General features: G+C 37.9%; 1 protein-coding gene across 9 annotated transcripts in view; it reads right to left on the bottom strand.

The window, feature by feature from the left end:
- ALMS1 (ALMS1 centrosome and basal body associated protein) overlaps nt 1-21,061 on the bottom strand; it is a 208,613-nt gene that overhangs the window by 120,424 nt on the left and 67,128 nt on the right. For all 9 annotated transcript variants that reach the window (XR_006343632.1, XM_043918385.1, XM_043918386.1 and 6 more), the window contains 2 exons: nt 10,785-15,827; nt 9,627-9,760 (listed from right to left, as the gene is read on the bottom strand). Coding sequence is in view for 8 of the 9 variants with exons in the window: in XM_043918385.1 (XP_043774320.1) it covers nt 9,627-9,760; nt 10,785-15,827 (5,177 nt within the window). In the remaining variant the exon portion in view is untranslated. The remainder of the gene's footprint in view (nt 1-9,626; nt 9,761-10,784; nt 15,828-21,061) is intronic.

Below are 21,061 nucleotides of genomic sequence, written 5' to 3'. Positions count from 1 at the left end.
CAAAAGCTTTTAAGTTTCATTAGATCCCATTTGTTTAGTTTTGCTTTTATTTCCAATATTCTGGGAGGTGGGTCATAGAGGATCTTGCTGTGATTTATGTCAGAGAGTGTTTTGCCTATGTTCTCCTCTAGGAGTTTTATAGTTTCTGGTCTTACATTTAGATCTTTAATCCATTTTGAGTTTATTTTTGTGTATGGTGTTAGAAAGTGTTCTAGTTTCATTCTTTTGCAAGTGGTTGACCAGTTTTCCCAGCACCACTTGTTAAAGAGGTTGTCTTTTTTCCATTGTATATCCTTGCCTCCTTTGTCAAAGATAAGGTGTCCATAGGTTCGTGGATTTATCTCTGGGCTTTCTATTCTGTTCCATTGGTCTATATTTCTGTCTTTGTGCCAGTACCACACTGTCTTGATGACTGTGGCTTTGTAGTAGAGTCTGAAGTCAGGCAGGTTGATTCCTCCAGTTCCATTCTTCTTTCTCAAGATTACTTTGGCTATTCGAGGTTTTTTGTATTTCCATACAAATTGTGAAATTCTTTGGTCTAGTTCTGTGAAAAATACCGTTGGTAGCTTGATAGGGATTGCATTGAATCTATAGATTGCTTTGGGTAGAATAGCCATTTTGACAATATTGATTCTTCCAATCCATGAACACGGTATGTTTCTCCATCTGTTTGTGTCCTCTTTGATTTCTTTCATCAGTGTTTTATATTTTTCTATGTATAGGTCTTTTGTTTCTTTAGGTAGATATACTCCTAAGTATTTTATTCTTTTTGTTGCAATGGTGAATGGTATTGTTTCCTTAATTTCTCTTTCTGTTTTTTCATTGTTAGTATATAGGAATGCAAGGGATTTCTGTGTGTTAATTTTATATCCTGCAACTTTACTATATTCATTGATTAGTTCTAGTAATTTTCTGGTAGAGTCTTTAGGGTTTTCTATATAGAGGATCATGTCATCTGCAAACAGTGAGAGTTTCACTTCTTCTTTTCCTATCTGGATTCCTTTTACTTCTTTTTCTGCTCTGATTGCTGTGGCCAAAACTTCCAACACTATGTTGAACAGTAGTGGTGAGAGTGGGCACCCTTGTCTTGTTCCTGATTTCAGGGGAAATGCTTTCAATTTTTCACCATTGAGGGTGATGCTTGCTGTGGGTTTGTCATATATAGCTTTTATTATGTTGAGGTATGTTCCTTCTATTCCTGCTTTTTGGAGAGTTTTAATCATAAATGAGTGTTGAATTTTGTCAAAGGCTTTCTCTGCATCGATTGAGATAATCATATGGTTTTTATCTTTCAATTTGTTAATGTGGTGTATTACATTGATTGATTTGCGGATATTGAAGAATCCTTGCATTCCTGGGATAAAGCCCACTTGGTCGTGGTGTATGATTTTTTTAATATGTTGTTGGATTCTGTTTGCTAGAATTTTGTTAAGGATTTTTGCATCTATGTTCATCAGTGATATTGGCCTGTAGTTTTCTTTTTTTGTGGCATCTTTGTCAGGTTTTGGAATTAGGGTGATGGTGGCCTCATAGAATGAGTTTGGAAGTTTACCTTCTTCTGCAATTTTCTGGAAGAGTTTGAGTAAGGTAGGTGTTAGCTCTTCTCTAAATTTTTGGTAGAATTCAGCTGTGAAGCCATCTGGTCCTGGGCTTTTGTTTGCTGGAAGATTTTTGATTACAGTTTCGATTTCCTTGCCTGTGATGGGTCTGTTAAGATCTTCTATTTCTTCCTGGTTCAGTTTTGGAAAGTTATACTTTTCTAAGAATTTGTCCATTTCATCCAAGTTGTCCATTTTATTGGCATAGAGCTGCTGGTAGTAGTCTCTTATGATCCTTTGTATTTCAGTGTTGTCTGTTGTGATCTCTCCATTTTCATTTCTAATTTTGTTAATTTGGTTCTTCTCTCTTTGTTTCTTAATGAGTCTTGCTAATGGTTTGTCAATTTTGTTTATTTTTTCAAAAAACCAGCTTTTAGCTTTGTTGATTTTTGCTATGGTCTCTTTAGTTTCTATTGCATTTATTTCTGCCTTAATTTTTAAGATTTCTTTCCTTCTGCTAACTCTGGGGTTCTTCATTTCTTCCTTCTCTAATTGCTTTAGGTGTAGAGTTAGGTTATTTATTTGGCTTTTTTCTTGTTTCTTGATGTAAGCCTGTAATGCTATGAACCTTCCCCTTAGCACTGCTTTTACAGTGTCCCATAGGTTTTGGGTTGTTGTGTTTTCATTTTCATTCATTTCTATACATATTTTGATTTCTTTTTTGATTTCTTCTATGATTTGTTGGTTATTCAGAAGCGTGTTATTTAGCCTCCAGGTGTCTGAATTTTTAACAATTTTTTTTCCTGTAACTGAGATCTAATCTTACTGCACTGTGGTCAGAAAAGATGACTGAAATGATTTCAATTTTTTTGAATTTTCCAAGACTAGATTTATGGCCCAGGATGTGATCTATTCTGGAGAAGGTTCCGTGTGCACTTGAGAAAAAGGTGAAGTTGCTTGTTTTGGGGTGAAATGTCCTATAGATATCAATTAGGTCTAGCTGGTCCATTGTGTCATTTAAAGTTTGTGTTTCCTTGTTAATTTTCTGTTTAGTTGATCTATCCATAGTTGTGAGTGGGGTATTAAAGTCTCCCACTATTATTGTGTTACTATTAATTTCCTCTTTCATACTCGTTAGCGTTTGCCGTACATATTGCGGTGCTCCTATGTTGGGTGCATATATATTTATAATTGTTATATCTTCTTCTTGGATTGATCCTTCGATCATTATGTAGTGTCCTTCTTTGTCTCTTTTCACAGCTTTTATTTGAAAGTCTATTTTATCTGATATGAGTATTGCGACTCCTGCTTTCTTTTGGTCTCCATTTGCATGAAATATTTTTTTCCAGCCCTTCACTTTTAGTCTGTATGTGTCTCTTGTTTTGAGGTGGGTCTCTTGTAGACAGCATATATGGGGGTCTTGTTTTTGTATCCATTCAGCCAATCTTTGTCTTTTGGTTGGGGCATTCAACCCATTTACATTTAAGGTAATTATTGATAGGTGTGGTCCCGTTGCCATTTACTTTGTTGTTTTGGGTTCACGTTTATACAACCTTTCTGCATTTCCTGTCTAGAGAAGATCCTTTAGCATTTGTTGAAGAGCTGGTTTGGTGGTGCTGAATTCTCTCAGCTTTTGCTTATCTGTAAAGCTTTTGAGTTCTCCTTCATATCTGAATGAGATCCTTGCTGGATACAGTAATCTAGGTTGTAAGTTATTCTCTTTCATTACTTTCAGGACGTCCTGCCATTCCCTTCTGGCCTGGAGGGTTTCTATTGATAGGTCAGCTGTTATCCTTATGGGAATCCCTTTGTGTGTTATTTGTTGTTTTTCCCTTGCTGCTTTTAATATTTGTTCTTTGTGTTTGATCTTTGTTAGTTTGATTAATATGTGTCTTGGGGTGTTTCGCCTTGGGTTTATCCTGTTTGGGACTCTCTGGGTTTCTTGGACTTGAGTGGCTATTTCCTTCCCCATTTTAGGGAAGTTTTCAGCTATTATCTCCTCGAGTATTTTCTCATGGCCTTTCTTTTTGTCTTCTTCTTCTGGAACTCCTATGATTCGAATGTTGGGGCGTTTCACAGTGTCCCAGAGGTCCCTGAGGTTGTCCTCATTTCTTTTGATCCTTTTTTCTTTTTTCCTCTCTGCTTCATTTATTTCCACCATTTTATCTTCTACCTCACTTATCCTATCTTCTGCCTCCGTTATTCTACTCTTGGTTCCCTCCAAAGTGTTTTTGATCTCATTCATTGCATTGTTCATTTTTAATTGACTCTTTTTTATTTCTTCTAGGTCTTTATTAAACAATTCTTGTATCTTTTCAATCTTTGTCTCAAGGCTATTTATCTGTAACTCCATTTTGTTTTCAAGATTTTGGATCATTTTTATTATCATTATTCTAAATTCTTTTTCAGGTAGATTCCCTATCTCCTCCTCTTTTGTTTGACTTGGTGGGCATTTTTCATGTTCCTTTACCTGTTGGGTATTTCTTTGCCTTTTCATCTTGTTTAGATTGCTGTGTCTGGAATGGACTTTCTGTATTCTGGAGGTCTGTGGTTCCTTTTTATTGTGGAGGATTTACCCAGTGGGTGGGGTTAGACGATTGGCTTGTCAAGGTTTCCCGGTTAGGGAAGCTTGCGTCAGTGTACTGGTGTGTGGAACTTGATTTCTTCTTTTTGGAGAGCAATGGAGTGCCCAGTAATGAGTTTTGAGATGGGTCTATGTGTTAGGTGTCACCTTGGGCAGCCTGTATGTTGACATTCGGGGCTGTGTTCCTGTGTTGCTGGAGAATTTGCATGGTATGTCTTGCTCTAAAACTTACTGGCTCTTGGGTGGTGGTTGGTTTCAGTGTAGGTATGGAGGCTTTTGGACGGTCACTTATTGCTTAAAGTTCCATGTAGTCAGGAGTTTTCTGGTGTTCTCAGGTTTTGGGCTTAAGTCTCCTGCCTCTGGATTTCAGTTTTATTCTTCCTGTAGTCTCAGGACTTCTCCAACTATACAGCACTGATAATAAAACTTCTAGGTTAATGGCGAAAAGATTCTCCCCTGTTGGGGCTGATTTTTTTTTTTAAAGGTGTTATCCAAAATATACAAAGAACTCTTAAGAATCATCAATAAAAAAATAACAAATGACCCTATATATAAAAATGGGCCAAAGACATTAACAGATACCTCACCAAAAAAGATATACAGATGGAAAATAAGTATATGAAAAGATGCCCCACATTACATTATCAAGGAAGTGCAAACTAAAATAACAGTAAGACACCACTATACACCTATTAGAATGGCCACAATGAGAAAACCTTCACAACAAATGCTGGTGAGGATATGGAGCCACAGAAGCTCAAATTTACTGTTGGTAGGAACAGGAGATGATACACTCACTTAAAAAGATGGTTTAGCAGTTTCTTACAAAACTAAGCATACTCTTACTATACTATCTGGCATTTGTATTTTTCCTTGATATTTATCCAACAGAGCTGAAAACTTATGTCCACAGAAAAACTTGCATCTGGACATTTATAGCAGACTTATCAATAACTGTGAAAACGTAGATGGAACCAAGATATCTTTCAGTAGATGCAGAGATAAATTCTATTAAGTAGACAAATAGATAAACTGTGGTACACGCAGACAGTGGAATATTATTCATTGCTAAAAAGAAATGAGCTGTCGAGCCATGACAAAACATGGAAGAATATTAAATGTATATTACTAATTAAGAGAGCCAAAGTCTTTCTTTGAAACGTCTACAAAATACATGATTCCAACCATAAGACAATGTGGAAAACAGTAAAGTATGGAGACAGTAAAAAGATCAGTGGTTGCAGTGGGGGTGGCAGGCTTGCACAGATGGAGTACAGAGTAACTTTAGAGTGGTGAAAATAGTCTCTATATTATAATGATGGGTACATGTCACTATACACATCCATACATACAGAATGTACAACACTAGTTATGAACCCTAATGTAAACTTTGAACTTAGGGTGCTTAAGATGCACCAAAGAAATACACCACTCTGTTGGAGGATGTTGATAATGGTGGAAGAAATGCATGTGATGGGGTAGGAGACAAATGGGAAATCTCTGTACCTTCCTTGCAGTTTTGTTGTGAACTTACAGCTTTAAAAAATAAGTCTTTAAAACTAAAAGTTGTAGAATGTTAAACACTTAAATTTGAACAAAAAATTTAAACACTTACATTTGAACAAAAATAATCAAAGATATACCCTACTCATGGATTGGAAGATTAATATTAAACTGACCATATTCCCCAAAGCAATCTACAGATTCAATGCAATCTCCACCAAAATACCAGTGGCATTTTTCACTAAACTAGAAAAAAATAAATTTAAAATCTATTTGGAAACACAAGTTCAAACAGCCTAAACACTCTTGAGAAAGAAGAACAAAGCTGGAAGTACTGGTAGTCTTGATTTCAAACTATACCATAAAGCTACAGATATCAAAATAGTATGGCACTGGCACAAAAATAGATCTATAGAACAATGAAACAGAAAAAGAGACCCAGAAATAAACCCACACTTTGTTTTTTTTTAAACCCACACTTATATTGTCAATTAATATATGACCAATGAGGCAAAAATAAACAATAGGAAAAAGATATTTTTTTCAATAAATGGTGTTGGGGAAACTGAACAGCTAAAGGCAAAAGAATCAAACTGGAGCACCTTCTTACATCAAATATGAAAATAAACTCAAAATGAATTAAAGACTTAAATGGAAGACCTGAAACCATAAAACTTTTAAAAGAAAACATTGGCAGTACACTGAGATCACTCTTAGCAGCATATATTATTTTATCTCCTTAGACAAGGGAAACAAAAGCAAAGATAAGCAAACGGACTGCATCAAACTAAAAAGCTACCACACAGCAAAGGGAATTACCAACAAAACAAAAAGGCAGCCTACTGACTAGAAGATATCTGCAAACAATGAATGTATCTAACAAGGGATTAATACAACTCTGGGAGTTTGTGATGGACAGGGAGGTCTGGCGTGCTGCGATTCATGGAATTCATACAACTCAAATAAAAAATTCAGACAACCCAGTGTAAAAATGGGCAAAGGATATGAATGACATTTTCATAAAAAAAAAACAGACACATAGATGGCTAACAGACACACAAAACAATGCTCAACATCAGGCAAGTACAAATTTTTAAAAGTCACTAAAATATCAATTTGTTAGAATGGTTATGAAGAAGACAACATATAAGATGTGTTGCTGAGGATATGAAGAAAAAGGAACACTTGTGCACTGTTGTTGAGAATGTAAATTGTAAATTTCACAGTGGTGCAGCCACTGTGAAAAACAGTATGAAGGTTCCCCACAAAATTAAACATATAACTATCACATGATCCATCAATTAACTGTATTTTTCCAAAGAAAATGAAACACTAATTAAAAAAGATATATGCACCCCATATCCATTCCATCATTATTTCTAATAGTCAAGATATGAAGTAATCTAAGTATGTACATACGTATACACCACATGGTTCAGTTCAGTTCAGTTCAGTCGCTCAGTCATGTCCGATTCTTTGCGACCCCATGAATCGCAGCACGCCAGACCTCCCTGTCCATCACAAACTCCCAGAGTTTACTCAAACTCATGCTCATCGAGTCGGTGATGCCAAGCCATCTCATCCTCTGTCATCCCCTTCTCCTCCTGCCCCCAATCCCTCCCAGCATCAGGGTCTTTTCCAATGAGTCAACTCTTTGCATCAGGTGGCCAAAGTATTGGAGTTTCAGCTTCAGCATCAGTCCTTCCAATGAACACCCAGGACTGATCTCCTTCAGGATGGACTGGTTGGATCTCCTTGCAGTCCAAGCGACTCTCAAGAGTCCTCTCCAACACCACAGTTCAAAAGCATCAATTTTTCGGCATTCAGCTTTCTTCACAGTCCAACTCTCACATCCATACATGACCACTGGAAAAACCACAGCCTTGACCAGACAGACCTTTGTTGGCAAAGTAATATCTCTGCTTTTTAATATGCTATCTAGGTTGGTCATAACTTTCCTTCCAAGGAGTAAGCGTCTTTTAATTTCATGGCTGCAGTCACCATCTGCAGTGATTTTGGAGCCCAAAAAAATAGTCTGACACTGTTTCCACAGTCTCCCCATGGTTAATAGACCATAAAAAAGAATGAAATCTTGCCATTTGAAACAACATGGATGGACTTAAGAGGGTACTACAGTAAGTAAAATAAGTCAAAGACAGACTAATACTGTATGATTTCACTTACATGGGGAATCTAAAAAACAAATGGATAAACGTAACAAAACAGAAATAGTCTCATGGACAGAACAAACACGTGGTTGCCATAGGGCAGGTGGACAGGAGGGAAGAACAAAATAGGTAAGGAAAGCTAAGATGTACAAAATAAATGAGTAATGGGGATGAAATGTACAACAATACATAAATGAGTCATGGGGATGAAATGTACAACATAGAGGAAATATATCAACATGTAAAATGAAAATCCAATCTAATTTATACTTTAAAAACTGATAACCTTTTCAAAACTGATGAACTATATAAAACTAAAATCCAATCTAATTCATAGTTTCAAAAACTGATAACTTTTCCAAAACTGATGAGCTGTGTAAAACTAAAATCCAATCCAATTCATAGTTTCAAAAACTGATAACCTTTCCAAAATGATGAACCAAATAATTATGCTGTATCACTGACAATTTTCTAAGACATTGTATGAATTAAGCCATTAAGTGTACATATCTGATAGCTATACCAATTTTTATAGAATTAATAATAGTAGTTATCAATTTAAAATAGATAACCAACAGGTCCTACTGTATAGCACAGGGAACTCTACTCAATGTTATGTGGCAGCCTGGAGGGGAGGGGAGTTTGGGGGAGAATGGATACATGTACACAACATTGTTAACTGGCTATATTTCAATATAAACTTAAAAGTTAAAATAGTAACAGTTGTCAATTATTGAGCACTACCTAGATATCACACACCCCAGCACTTTATAGGCATTATCTCATGTAAGCCATAGCAAAACCCTGTAAGAGAGATATGTCCCATTACTATTCATAATAGCAGACAAATGCCCCATGCACAGCAGAAATGGATAAACTATGATGTATTTATACATTGCAATACTTACAGCAATAAAAAGGAATGCATTAAGACAAATACCTAGAAGAACCTCAAAAGCCAAAGACTGTGTGTAAACTGCAATTCTCAGAAGAAAATATAACATCTTTAATCCATCTACTATACAGTTCAACACCATACCGAGCATCAGGAAAACCAATACATGTCAGGATAAGAAGTAAAAATGACATCAGTGGGAAAGAGGACACACAAGTGATCTTTGGTAATGTTCTACTTCTCAAGCTGGATGGCCAATAAACACAAATTATTTCTATTTTTCTTTTTTTTAATTCATGTTTCATACATACTCTTTGCCATGCATGAAACAGTTCACTATCAATGGAAAATTAGTACCATGAAAAAGAAAGTCACTGAGGGACTTTCCTGGTGACCCACTGGTTAAGAATCTACCTTCCAATGCAGGGGATTCAGGTTCAATCCCTGGTCAGAGAACTAAGATCCAACATGCCAGGGCAACTAAGCCCATGCAACGTTAACTACAGAAGCCCATGACACTAGAAACAGCCCACACCCCACAACGAGTGGGGTGCAGCCAAAAACAAAAGTCCCTTATACATAAGCTATGACAGCTGTGTGCTCTTAAGCAGAGACTATGTATCTGAAAATAGGTGAACTGAATCTGTATCTCAAGATACCACCCTCAAGAGAAAATGAAAGTGATAAAAAATAACTGATAAAACAAGCAAATCTATTCCTGTTTTTCTAAGACAAAGATTTTTAACAGATTAATTTGGAATTAATCAATACCTATAGAATCAAATTCTTAAAACTTAACTTTTGAAGACTTAAGATTCCCAACACTTTAGCCAAAGACTATCAGTGACAGCAGGAGTCATCAATGCCCAGGTAAGAGATTCAAATTACACACCCTTTCTGTCACATTTTGTCTCTTAATTTTTAGATTTCTTTCATACCTTGGACAAGTCAGTTGTTCTCCCTTGACCAAACAACTTTGCTTTGATCTCTTCTACTTTTCTCCTGTCATCTTCATTTAGTTCTGAAATGGAGTAGCCATATTCATGAGCCATATTAAACTTCAGATTCCAGGCTGGAGAGAAAAGATAAAAGCATTCGCGATAATACAGTGCAAAACTATCAGTGATTACAAGAGCAGAGAAGATCATCAATATAGTCAATTTAATGCCTACCACAGTGCTTAGTATTAGAAGTTCTTGAGAGAGATAATTTCACTGAAAAGTCAGATTTAAAAACAAAAACATATTCTACAGACATTTCTCCAATGAGGCCACTTGAAATATGGTATTTAGCCAATTTCATCTTAATTTTCCTTCCCATCAAAAGAGTCCCTTTGTCTCCCCTACTAGCTCCTGCTACAGTCTTTGCCACTTCCACAATCGTTAATATTTTAAAATAATATATAAAACCTGGGAGTTTCTGGAGAATCAAAATAAGCACAAGTGATCAAAGGAATGGTATAGTAAGCTGACCTCAAGAGATTTCCAGGTAGGCCTGAACTGCTTAAAAGTTGCCTTCCAAAACATACTTATTTGCCATGTTACCTTACAGATTTTTTTTCTTTTTTAATGGAATTCTACAATTTAGAGATTAATGGAATTTAACTCTAACCCAAGTTTTAGTGTTAAATACTTTGATTCAGTTTTTTCTAATGTCTATCTAATATCTGCTTTAAGAATCTTTTTACAGAAGGGGATAGAAAATATACATAAGTTTTATGAAACACAGTGACTTCTCTAAGTCAAATACTCTAATGAGTATTTTATTGCCTCCACAATGAGGACAGTACAATGAAAAGATTAGGAAAAAATTCAAGCTTAAGGAATTTGGAAACCCAAATTTTCTTACTTTTCTTCAGACACCAGAACTTATACTTCCTTAAGACCTCAAACTAGCACTATTAATACTGTGACTTCATTATTGGTTAAATGAGTTTATTCTGGGTTGCCAGTAGATAATGCAATCATTTTAACAGTTCTACAACAACAGTTCTACAAGAAAATTAATCTAGAGCATCAAATATTTAACTTTAAGCAAATTATTAAACTATAACGTTTGAGTTTGACCTGCCTTTATAACAAATCATCTTTTCCTACCTCGTGCTCGTACCCGGGATTCCTCTTCCTCTGCATTTTTGAGTATTTGTTTAGCATGGTTCAATGAGGATTCACATTTCAGAAGGTTTTTCACATGTGCAGCCAGTGAATCTACACTGCTTCCACCACCATCATCACTCTCTAACATCCCCTCTTCCTCTCTGCTATCTGTCATGCTTGTCTTGGGTGAAGAATATGGAAAGAAATTTAGAAGCACATCAGAAACTGACTCCAAGGAATTACTGTCCCATGAGCAAGAACTTGCATCACTACTTGAATCACTTTTAATGATAGTCATCATAGGGATAACAATCTTATTCCCAATGGTTCTACTATACTCTTCAGGTTCAGATCTCATTACAGATCTGGCTGCTTTATATTGTTTAAGGGTTTCATCAAATGCCGCCCTGGCTTTGCCTTCTGCTTCCTGTAAAGGACTTCTAACTGTAGTTGAACTAATAAACTCCCAATTTTCAATGCCTCTCTGGCATTTCAGATTCGTCTGTGTGCTAATATCCTTCTGTATGCACTTGTTGCTTGGGCTTTCTTCTGTGAATGGCTGTCTCTGAGACAAATCACCATCAGATTCATCAGTTGTGAGGGGTTCTTTGAAGCAAACCATCTTCTTAGACTGTATAAATGAAACATCTCTGAAAGGGACAAGGGGAGCAGGAAAATTGTATCGTCTTAGTGCTATATTTTCCGCTTCCATTAAAAGTGTCTGAATCTCTTTAAGAGTTTTGGAACTGTTTTCTGTATCCCGAACTTCCTCAGAGCCAACATCTTCAAAACCAGAAGATTCTGGCTTATTTATTACAACTCTACCATCAGCCTGATACTTTAAAGGCATACTGTTTGAGATAACACTGGTGTGAGAAGAATCCAAATTATCTGTTAGCCTTTGGACATGATCTGAAACAAGTTTGTGCTTCTCACTATGTGAGTAAGTACCAGGGGGAACTGTTGATAACCCATTAATCTGATCAGCTTGCCCAAGACTGCTTGAGAACTTCAGGTTATCTTCCGTTAGATGTCTTTCTGGGAAATCCTGATGGTATAATATAGCTGGTTTCTCTCTATGTGAAAACGAACTAGGAGGAACTGCTGGTAACACAGTTTTTTTGTCAGCTGGTCCAGGAACTATTGAAACCTTCAGTGAATCTTCACTTAGATGTTTGTCTGGCAGTTCCTGTGGGTAGAAAATATTAGATTTCTCTCTGTGTGAATAGGAACTAGAAAGAGGTATTGGTATCCGAGAATTCACATCAGTGGGCTCAGCAACAGGTGAAATCTTCAGAATATCGCCACTTTGATGTCTATCTCCCAACTGCTGTTGCAGGAAAATACTAGGCTTTACTCTCTGAGAATAAGAATTAGGATAACCTGTCAATAATGGAGTCTTCTGGTCAGCTGGTCCAATCACAGTTGAAGTCTTAGGCTTCTCTCTATGTGAGTAGGAACCAGAGGGAGTTGATGGTAACGCAGTCTTTTGATCGTCTGGTAAAATCTTGAGTTTCTCTTTATGTGAGTAAGAACTAGAAGGTCCTATTGGTATCTCAGCATTCTGATCAGCTGGTGCAGGAAGAGCAAAAACTTCCAAAGCTTCCTCAGTAAGATCTGGTAACTCCTGCTGGTAAGAAAAGATGGGACTCTCTCTATGTGAATAGGAAGCAGGGGGCACAACTCGCACACCAACGGTCTGGTCTGCTTGTCTAGGAACCCCTAACCCTTTTAAAGCATCTTCATTAGCATCTGACAACTCTTGTTGGTAAGAAATGATGGGCTTTTCTCCATATGAGTAAGAAGCAGAGGTTACTGGTGGTATCCCAATCTTCTGGTCAGCTGGTCCAGGAACCTCAAAAACTTTCAAAGCCACCTGAGTAAGATCTGGCACCTCTTGCTGGTAAGAAATGATGGGCTTCTCTCTATATGAATAGGAACTAGGTGGTACTGTAGGTATCCCAGTCTTCTGGTCAGATGGTCCAGGAACATCTGAAGCCTTCAGAGCCTCCACAGTCAGTTGACTGTCAGGCAAGGCCTGTTGGTAGAAAATAATGGGTTTTTCGTTGTAAGAGTAGGAAGGAGAGGTTACTATGGGTATCCCCGTCTTCTGGTCAGCCTGTGCAGGAGCATCTGAAACATTCACAGCCTCTTCAGTAAGGTATGTATCTGGTAAAACCGGCTGGTAGACAACAATGGGCTTCTCTTTCTGTGAGTAGGAAGGAGAGGTTACTATAGGTATCCCAGTTTTCTGGTCACCTGTTCCAGAAACACCTGAAATTTTCAAAGCCTCTCCGGTTATATGGCTATCTGGCAACTCCTGTTGGTAGAAAATACTGGATTTCTCTCTATGTGAATAGGAACCAGAAGGTTCTGATGTCCCAGTCTTCTGGTCAGTTGGTCCAAGAACAGCTGAATCTTTCAGAGTCTCTTCAGATAAGTGACTGCTGGGCAACGCCTGTGGGTAGAAAATACCAGGCTTCTCCCTCTGTGAGTAGGAACTAGCAGGGAGTAGGAGGATACCAGTCTTCTGGTCACTTGGTCTAGATGCAGGTGAAACTTTCAGAGCTTCTTCAGTTAGACTACCATCTGGTAACACCTGCTGATAGAAAAGACCACTTGGCTTCTCTCCAAATAAGTAAGATGGAGAGGACCCTGTTATTATCCCAGTGTTCTGGTCAGCTGTTCTAGGAAGAGCTGAAACTTTTAGAACCTCTTCAGTTAGAAGCCTGCCTGGCAACTCCTGCTGGTAAAAAGTAATGGGCTTCTCTCTATGTGAGTAGGAAATAGAGGGTACTGTTTGTATCCCAGTGTTCTGTTCTACTGGTCTAGGAATAGCTGAAATTTTCTGAGTCTGATCACTTAGATGACTGTCTGGCAACTCCTGCTGATGGAAAAGACTGGTCTTCCCTCTCTGTGAGTAGAAAGCAGGGGGCGCTATCGGTATTCCACTCTTCTGGTGAGCTAGTCCAGAAACAGCTGGAACCTTCTGAGCCTCTTTAGTTAGATGACTGTCTGGCAAATCCTGTTGGTAGGAAATAATGGGCTTCTCTCTATGTGAATAAGAAGCAGAAGTTATTATAGGAATCCCAGTCTTCTGCTCAGTGGGTCCAGGAGCAGCGGAAGCTTTCTGTACTTGTTCAGTTAGATGACTGTCTGACAATTCTTGTTGGTACAAAATACTGGGTTTCTCTCTATGTGAGTAAGAAGTAGAGGGTATGACAGGAATCCTAGCCTTCTGCTCAGCCAATCCAGGAACAGATGAAACTTGTGGAACCTCATGAATTACATGAATGTCTGGCAACTCTTGCTGGTACAAAATACTGGGCTTCTCTCTATGCGAATAGGAAGTAGAGGCTACTGTTGATATCCCAGTCTTCTGCTCAGTCAATCCAGGAACAGATGAAACTTTCTGAGCCTGTTCAGTTAGACGACTCTCTGGCAACTCTTGCTGGTAGAAAATAAGAGGTTTCTCTCTATGTGAATAGGAAGTAGAGGGTACAGTAGGAATCCCAGTCTTCTGTTCAAGGGGTCCAACAGCAGTTGAAACTTGCTGAACTTCCTGAGTTAGATGGCTGTCTGGCAATTCCTGTTGGTAGAAAATACTGGACTTCTCTCTATGTGAATAGGAAGTAGAGGGTATTGTAGGAATCCCAGTCTTCTGCTCAGCCAGTCCAGGAGCAGCTGAAACTTGCTGAACCTCTTGGGTTAGATGGCTGTCTGGCAATTCTTGTTGGTAGAAAATACTTGACTTCTCTCTATGTAAATAGGAAGCAGAGGGTATTGTAGGAATCCCAGTCTTCTGCTCAGCCAGTCCAGGAACAGATGAAACTTTTTGAGACCGTTCAATTAGCTGACTGTCTGACAATTCTTGCTGGTACACAATACTTGGCTTTTCTCTATGTGAATAGGAAGTAGAGGGTACTGTAGGAATCCCAGTCTTCTGCTCAGCCAATCGAGGAGCAGCCGAAACTTGCTGAACCTCTTGAATTAGATGACTGTCTGGCAACTCTTGTTGGTACACAACACTAGGCTTCTCTCTATGTGAATAGGAAGTAGAGGGTACTATCGATATCCCAGCCTTCTGCTCAACCAATCCAGGAGCAGCTGAAACTTGATGAACCTCTTGAATTAGATGTCTGTTTGGCAATTCTGGTTGGTAGAAAATACTGGGCTTCTCTTTATTTGGGTAAGAAGTAGAGGTTACAGTAGGAACCCCAGTCTTCTGCTCAGCCAATCTAGGAGCAGCTGAAACTTTCAGAGTCTGCTCAGTTGGATGACTATCTGGCAATGTCTGTTGATAGAAAATATGAGGCTTCTCTCCATATGAGTAGGTAGAGGATAGAGTAGGCAACCCACTCTTTTGATCAACTGGTCTAGGAGAAGCCAAAACTTTCAGAGCTTCTTCAGGTAGTTGACTGTCTGGCAAGACTTGATGGTAGAAAATACCAGGTTCCTCTCCAACTGAGTAAGAACTAGCAGGTACTATCGGTTTTCCAGTCTTTTGATCAGCTAGTCCAGGAAGAACTGAAACACTCAGAGACTCTTCAGTCTGATGACCGTCTGGCAATGCCTGTGGGTAGAAAACACTGAGCTTCTCTCCAGGTGAGTAGGAACTTGGAGGAACGGCTGATACACCTGTCTTCTGGTCACCAAGTCCAGGAACAGCTCCAGCTTTTACAGCCTCTTCAGTTAGATGACTGTCTGGCAAGGCCTGTGGGTAGAAGATATTTGGCTTCCCTCTTTGTGAGTAGGAACCAGAGGACACTGCTGCTATTCCAGTCTTCTGGTCAGCTAGGCCAGGAATAGCTGAAATTTTTAAAGTCTCTTCAGTTAGACGACTGTCCGCTAATGTCTGCTGGTTGAGAGTATCAGTATATTCACCAATATTCTTCACTTGAGGAGACCTTCCAGCCAATTGAGGAAAGTCCTCAGGGGACAAGGATAAAGGAGATACAGTGTCTGAATCTTCAGGAAAGGTAGTGATGCCTGGTTTAAAGGTGGATTGAGGAATTTCAGCTATGCCTCCTTTGGAAGTATCCCCTAAAGAAAAAGGGATTTGTTAACATTTTTAATATTATATATAAATACACACACACAAACACACTTATATATACAGAATTAAAATGTATTCCTTTTATGCACTAAAAGAAATCAAGCAAGCTTTTCTTTTGGCCTTTATGCTACCAGAAAGGACTCCAAAAGAAATAACTCACTGTCAGAAGAAATAAAGATTTACAGATAAAGATGTTAATTACAAAATGATTTATAACAGAAAACTAATGTGGAAATATTCAATGAGAGTAATTTTTTTTAAATAGCAGTATATATATTTTATGGAATATTATATAGAGCTTAAACTTTAGATTTTAAAGAATTTTCATTATGATGAACAAATCATATCTACTATGGCATCTGATTTCATGCTACTTATAAGCTAATAAGTTAGCCTGTTACTGTGTCATGTATGTTGTCAGAAGACATAAGACTCCTCAATCAAAGACAAAATACTTTATTCCATGGGATAGTAAAGGAACATCAACTTATTTTCATGAAATTCCCTTTCCCCTAAGTCATATGAGGGCAAAGCAATATAGCCCCAATGGATGCTATACATGCAATGGATTTAATGATTCTCCTAATAAACACACCGTGAATAAAATATGTATTTTTAACTACATGAAACTCTAAAGACTCTAAAGGTTACACTAAAAAGTTTGAAATTAATTCTATATGACATGGGGAGTTGTTGACTGATCTGATCAATACTGCAGAAACAGATTCAGGATGAGTGGAAGGAATAAAACGGTAAGCAGTACTGTCTAAAAGAACTTTCTGCAACAATGGAAACATGCTATATTTGTATTATCTAATGTGCTGTGCTTAGTCAATCAGTCACGTCTGACTCTTTGTGACCCCATGGACTGTAGCCCACCAGGCTCCTCTGTAAGGGGATTCTCCAGGCCAGAATACTGGAGTGGGTTGTCATGCTCTCCTCCAGGAAATCTTCCCAACCCAGGGATCAAGCCCAGGTCTCCTGCACAGCAAGTGGATTCTTTCCCATCTAAGTCACCAGGGAAGCCCAACATTGCTGGAATGGGTTGCCTATCCCTTCTCCAGGGGATCTTCTGACCCAAGAATCAAACTGGGGTCGCCTGCATTGCAGGCAAATTCTGATATGGTATTACCTAAGAGAGTAATTCTAAATGAAAGTAGATCTGAGTAGCAGTGAAAAATAAATAACTACAATAAAAATAACAAGATCTGACATTCATTTGGTGATTCAAAAAGATGAATGTTTACTCTGTTCTAGCCACTGTTCTAGATATAGGAAATAGAGCAGCAAACAAACCAAGCCTGCATTCCAACTCTGCCTCACAGAGTTTACATTCTACCAGAAGAAAGCAGACAATAAGTCATTAAAGCTTGGAATGTCAGATGGTGATGAGATGATTAATATATACAGCAAACATGATCTGTACCTTACACAGAGGGACAGTAAGTTTCAAAGAGATGAAGCAACAGTACTTTTCATTGAGAAGATCTTCTTAACTTGTAGATTCTGACTGAGTAAGTAGGTCTGGGATGAAAGCTGAAATCCTGCATTTCTAACAAGCTCCCTAATAATGCACAATACTATTGATCGTCAGGTTACATTTTGAATAATTGTACATTAATTGACAAAAACAGGCCCTTTAACCTTTTAATTCTAACTCTAAATTCTGAACTTGAAAGTTCAAAACAAACTGCCATTCTAAAACCATTAATGAGTTTTAAAACAAAAAAAAAGTAGCTGAATATGTGATTAAACAGGTTGAGTTAATGACTAATGACTGCAAGGTAACTTCAGTATCAAGCAATAACTCTTCAAGAAAACTAAAAAGGAACAATATAAGGTACACAGTAACTTGAGAAGGAATATGAGTTACAGAAATTTTTGTGAGAAAAAAACAGCTAGAAAATTAATAAATCAACACAGATTGACAAAATGAACAACCAACGGGTCAAACAAAAAATCAAAATGGAATTAAAAAATACATACCTGCAGACAAATGAAAATGGAAATATGCCATACTAAAACTTAGAGGATACAGCAAAAAGTTCAGAGAGAAGGTTATAGCAATAAATAACTACATCCAGAAACAAGAAAAACAGCAAATAAACATCTGAACTTTACAACTCAAAGACTAGAAAGAGAAAACTAAAGCTCCAAGTTAGAAAGGAAGGAAATAACAAAGATCAGACTGGAAATAAATAAAATAGAGACTAAAAAGACAATATAAAAGATCAATGAAACTAAGAACTTGTTCTTTAAAAAGATAAATTGACAGTCCTTCAGCTAGATTCCAAAGAGAAAAAATGGGACACAAATAAACTAAGAAATGAAAAAGATGTTACAAATAATAGCACAGAAATAATAATGATAAGAGACTGCTATGAACAATTATGGACTAACAAATTTGACAACCCAGAAGAAATGGATAAATTTCTAGAAACATACCAGTACAATCTACCAAGTCTCAATCACAAAACAGGAAATCTGAACTGACCAGGAAGGAGATTGAATCAATACTCAAAAGTATCCCAACAAACAAAAGTCCAGGTCCAGAATTCATAGAACTGAATTCTATGAAACATTCAGAGAATTAAAACCAACATTTACCAAATTTTTGTAAAAAGTAGAAGAGAGAACACTTCCAAACTCATTTCACTAAGCCATCATTACCCTAATACCAAAACCAAACAAGGACATTACATGAAAAGAAAATTACAGGCCTGAAAAATTTAGATCTAAATTTAAGACTTGATAAATTTAGACCAAAAATCCTCCACAAAATATTAGCAAACCAAATTCAACAATACATGAAAGGGGTGCTATGATCAAGTGGAAATTATTCCAGGGAACATTAACAAATCAATCAATGAAATACACCTTGTTAACAAAATGAAGGATAAATTATATGATCTCAATATACACAGAAAAAGCATTTGACAAGATTTACTACCCACTTATGATAATTCTCAACAAAAGGGATATACAAGGAATGCACCTCAACATAAAGGTTATATACAACAAGAGAACTGCTAACATCATACTCAAGGGTGAAAGGCTAAATGCTTTTCCTCTAACATCAGAAAGAAGACAAGGGTGCCCATTCTCATCAGTTTTACTCATCATAGTTTTGGAAGTCCTAGTGGAGTAATTAGGCAATAAAAAGAAATAAAAGGTATCCAAATCAGAGAAGAAGTAAAGCTGTCTCTATTGCAAATAACATGATGCTATATACAGAAAACCCTAAAGACTCCAACAACAACAACAAATGAATTCAGTAAAGTTGTGAGATACAAAATCACTATACAAAAAAAGTTACATTTCTATGCAATAAATATGAATGATCAGAAAACAAAATTAAGAAAACAATCACATTTACAATTGCATCAAAAAGAATAAAATACCTAAGGAATAAATGTAACCAAGGAGGTGAAAGATCTGTGTGGTAGCTCACACTACCACACAATTGCACTCATCTCACATACTAGCAAATTAATGCCCCAATTTCTCCAAGCCAGGTTTCAACAGTACGTGAACTGAGAACTTCCAGATGTTCAAGCTGGATTTAGAAATGCAGAGGAACCAGAGATCAAATTGCCAACATCCGTCAGATCATCAAAAAAGCAAGAGAGTTCCAGAAAAACATCTACCTCTGCTTTATTGACTACACCAAAGCCTTTGACTGTGTGGCTCACAACAAACTGTGGAAAATTCTTAAAGAGATGGGAATACCAGACCACCTTACTTGCCTCCTGAGAAATCTGTATGCAGGTCAAGAAGCAACAGTTAGAACCAGACATGGAACAACAGACTGGTCCCAAATTGGGAAAGGAGTACATCAAGTATGTATATTGTCACGCTGTTTATTTAACTTATATGCAAAGTACATCATGCGAAATGCCAGACTGGATGAAGCACAAGCTAGAATCAACATTGCCGGGAGAAATATCAATAACCTCAGATATGCACATGACACCACCCTTTGGCAGAAAGCGAAGAACTAAAGAGCCTCTTGATGAAAGAGGCGAGTAAAAAAGCTGACTTAAAACTCAACGTTCAAAACACCAAGATCATGGCATCCAGTCCCATCACTTCATGGCAAATAGTTGGGAAAACAATGGCAACAGTCAAAGACTTTATTTTTGGGGGCTCCGAAATCACTGCAGATGGTGACTGCAGCCATGAAATTAAAAGACGCTTGCTCCTTGGAAGAAAAGCTATGACAAACCTAGACAGCATATTAAAAAGCAGAGATATTCCGTTGCCAACAGAAGTCTGTCTAGTCAACGCTATGGTTTTTGCAGTAGTCATGTATGGATGTGAGAGTTGGACCATAAAAAAGTCTGAGGGCCAAAGAATTGATGCTTTTGAACTGTGGCATTGGAGAAGACTCTTGAGAGTCCCTTGGACTGCAAGGAGATCAAACCAGTCCATCCTAAAGGAAATCAGTCCTGAATATTCACGAAGGACTGATGTCGAAGCTGAGGCTCCAATACTTTGGCCACCTGATGGGAAGTAGTGACTCATTGGAAAAGACCCTGATGCTGGGAAAAACTGAAGGCAGGAGGAGAAGGGGATGACAGAGGATGAGACGGTTGGATGGCATCAGCAACTGGATGGACATGAGTTTGAGCAAGCTCCAGGATTCGGTGAATGAAAGGGAAGCCTGGCATGCTGCAGAGCATGGGGTTACCAAGAGACAGACACAACTGAGCAACTGAACTGAACAAGAAGATGAAAAGAGGAGACGGTGAAAGAGAAATGAGTTAAAACCATAGGCAGAGGAGGGGAGAATGGATGGAGATCCCAGTAAGGGAGGCTCTACACACAACAAAGCCTCTGGTTTCCAGTGAATTCAGAAGGTCCATACCGCAGGAGAAACATTTAGATTTATTTAAATTACTAGACAGGACTTCCCTGGTGGTCCAGTTGTTAAGAATCTGCCTGCCAAAGCAGGGGACACAGGGTTGAATCCCTAGTCTGGGAAGATTCCACATGTCACGTGGCAACTGAGCCCAGCCTCCACAACTACTGAGCCCTTGAATTACAGCTACTGAGCCTACATGTCCCAGAGGCAGCGCTCTGCAGCTATGGAAGTCACGGCAATGAGAAGCCTACACGCCACAACTAGAGACAAGCCCACGTGCGCCCACAAAAACCTAGCATAGCCAAAAATAAATAAATTTTTAAGAAAAATTTTAATAATCAGACAAGCAAAATAATA

The sequence above is a fragment of the Cervus elaphus genome, chromosome 11 (assembly GCF_910594005.1).
Source record: "Cervus elaphus chromosome 11, mCerEla1.1, whole genome shotgun sequence".
In the NCBI taxonomy this organism is placed as follows: domain Eukaryota; kingdom Metazoa; phylum Chordata; class Mammalia; order Artiodactyla; family Cervidae; genus Cervus; species Cervus elaphus.
Note: the sequence above shows the minus strand (reverse complement) of the source record. Positions and strands in the feature narration are given on the sequence as shown.